This window comes from Balaenoptera musculus, chromosome 4, assembly GCF_009873245.2.
Source record: "Balaenoptera musculus isolate JJ_BM4_2016_0621 chromosome 4, mBalMus1.pri.v3, whole genome shotgun sequence".
Lineage (NCBI taxonomy): Eukaryota > Metazoa > Chordata > Mammalia > Artiodactyla > Balaenopteridae > Balaenoptera > Balaenoptera musculus.
In genome coordinates, this window is record NC_045788.1 from 18,788,482 (window position 1) to 18,791,385 (window position 2,904).

The 2,904-nt window shown below is 56.5% G+C and overlaps 1 protein-coding gene across 1 annotated transcript; it reads left to right on the forward strand.

The window, feature by feature from the left end:
• Positions 1-649: 649 nt before the first annotated feature.
• On the forward strand, positions 650-1,372 carry SOX14 (SRY-box transcription factor 14). The gene has a single exon (XM_036851794.1). It carries the CDS (start codon positions 650-652, stop codon positions 1,370-1,372), a length of 723 nt encoding a protein of 240 aa, XP_036707689.1.
• Positions 1,373-2,904: the final 1,532 nt, after the last annotated feature.

Consider the following 2,904-nt stretch of genomic DNA (forward strand, 5'->3'; position numbering starts at 1 on the left):
TCCCTCTTTCCAACGCGGGCGCGTTGGCAGGTGCGCCCCCTCGCCTTCTCTGCAGCTGATTGGCGCCCAGGTTGGGGAGTCGCCGCCCCGCGCTTATGTCAGAGTGCGTGCGGTCCTGGCCCACCTCGCCTTTGAACTTCGCCGCTTTTGGCTCTCGTTCACCAGCTTCCCCGCATTCTCAGCCTGGTGCTGCGCTAGGCGAGGCAGCTCCGGGAAAGCCACGGGCGGGGGGAGGGAGCCACGGCCGTAGACACTGGAGAGAAGAGAACCAGAGAAGGCGAAGGTGGAGAGGGGGAGAAGGAGGAGCTTCCTGCCCTCGCCAGCAAATTACCTGGCCACTTAATCCCAGAGACTCCGGTACTTGGGCCCCAGCCTCTGGTGCCGGCAGCCCCCCGGCCGGCCGCCCTCTCCTCCCCCCGCCCTTCCTGCCCCCGCTCGCCCCCCGGGGCCTGCCTAGGTGCCGAGACTGGCATGATCAGCTGAACTTTGCGGGGTGAGCGCTTCTCTCTGGCTTCCCCTCTGCGGTGCGGAGGCGAGGGGAGCGCAGAGCCCCGGCTCAGGACGGACAGACAGGCAGACCGACAACCGCGTCCGGGCTCGCCTGCAGAGCCCCTGCACTGCCCACCCCCACCGCCTAGCCTCCCGGACCATGTCCAAACCTTCAGACCACATCAAGCGACCCATGAACGCCTTCATGGTATGGTCCCGAGGCCAGCGGCGCAAGATGGCCCAGGAAAACCCCAAGATGCACAACTCAGAGATCAGCAAACGCCTAGGCGCCGAATGGAAGCTTCTGTCCGAGGCAGAGAAGCGGCCGTACATTGACGAGGCCAAGAGGCTACGCGCCCAGCACATGAAGGAACACCCTGACTACAAGTACCGGCCGCGGCGCAAGCCCAAGAACCTGCTCAAGAAGGACAGGTATGTCTTCCCCCTGCCCTACCTGGGCGACACGGACCCGCTCAAGGCGGCCGGCCTGCCCGTGGGGGCCTCCGACGGCCTCCTGAGCGCGCCCGAGAAAGCCCGGGCCTTCTTGCCGCCCGCCTCGGCGCCCTACTCCCTGCTGGACCCCGCGCAGTTTAGCTCGAGCGCCATCCAGAAGATGGGTGAAGTGCCCCACACCTTGGCCACCGGCGCGCTGCCCTACGCGTCCACCCTGGGCTACCAGAACGGCGCTTTTGGCAGCCTCAGCTGCCCCAGCCAGCACACGCACACGCACCCGTCCCCCACCAACCCGGGCTACGTGGTGCCCTGTAACTGTACCGCCTGGTCTGCCTCCACCCTGCAGCCCCCCGTCGCCTACATCCTCTTCCCGGGCATGACCAAGACTGGCATAGACCCTTATTCGTCAGCCCACGCCACGGCCATGTAACCCCCAGCCCGGCCTGCCAGACCTGGAGGGCGGCCTGGAATCGGGGTCTGCACCCCGTCCTCTGCGCCTATCCGGGGCCTGCAGATGCCTAGGGGTCAGTCCTGCTGCCACCCCCTACCCCACCCCAGACTCTGCCTCTCTGTCTTCCGCGGGGATGGTAGGGGCATCCTTCCGGACCCAAGGCGCAGACAGGTGCCAGAAACTTGCGAACGGTTATGACAGCTATACAGCTGCCCCTACCCCGACTGTCCCAAAACAAACCTCCGACTGTACCCCCTTTGGACAAGAAAAGTAGGCAGTTTTGCTTTATTTATGTCCCCTTCTCTTTCCTCTGATGGGCTTTGGACTCCAGAACTCCCAGATCCTGGTATTATATCTAGAATATGCATATATTTTTTTTCTTTTGCACCCTGAAGAAAGAGTTAGCTGTGTCTCTGTGTTTTGCCATCAGACACAACTAGGTGCCATTTGCTCTTCTCGTGTGGGGGAAAAGGTTTAAAAGTTTAAAACCACAGAAAGGGAAACATATCTATTTAAAATCATGCTATGATAGTGTTTGCTTCTTTAAAGGTAAAACAAAAGGACCCACATGGTTATTTACTTTGTATAAAGCAGTGCTCCTAGAGACCTAAGTTTACTTTTAGACAGAATGTCAGGTTATGAAGTCAGGAAGTAGAAAGTGAACAAAAATTAAAAGAATAAAAACATCCTAAATGGTCATAAATGTTTTGACGATGTCTTGGAAATGTACCTAGAAGGATTTCACCTCCTTACTCTGTTCATTTGTTGAACAAAGACGTTTTGAATAAAGACAATCTGTCATTGCAAAAAGTAACCTTTGATGTGCATAAAATCTGAAGTCGAGAGGCCAGGTCCACGGGGGCCGGGGTCTCTGGGAGGCTGAGTGAACATAGAGCGACTCCAGCAGTGGCGGCTGGCGGCTGGCCTGCATGGGCCGAGCCTGGTGTCCCGTGGGCCAGGTGCAGAGTGGCCCAGAATCTAGGGTTTGTCCCAATTGCCCCCTCGGGATCCACTCTTTGCCTTTAGAGGCCAGACAAAGGTATCCATTCCTGGGACATCACTCCTTCCTTGAGTTTTTCACAAAGTGGTCAGACCACTTCGAGAAGCGATTGAACTAAGACAAAGGCCGACCCAGACTTCTGAGATCTGAGTGCATTTTCTTTTTTTAAACCAAACTCCAAAGGAATGGAAAGAAGCGCCGAGTCTACAGGGAAGCATTTGCCCGCAGAGCACCTCGTCCTGCGGTGGGTGTTTAAGTTCAATGTTGGGGGAAGAGCGGTGGAATGGATATTTTTTTAACAAGGTGTTTGAAAACGCTGTTGCTGGGTCTGCTGGGGATTGGGGGCTTGATACTGGTTTCTAAGTTAAAAAATAAAAGTCTAAGAAATGCTGTAGGTCCCCGCTCCGGACGGTGGGAGACTTTTTACTAAGACCCTGCAGGTGCAAAGGGAAAATGAAGACGATGGTGACATGGCTCCTACAAGGAGTTTCTAAAAACATCATAAAAATTA

Coding starts and splice junctions, on each gene's coding strand:
- SOX14 (XM_036851794.1), top strand. CDS start 650: ATGTCCAAACCTTCAGACCACATCAAGCGACCCATGAACGCCTTCATG.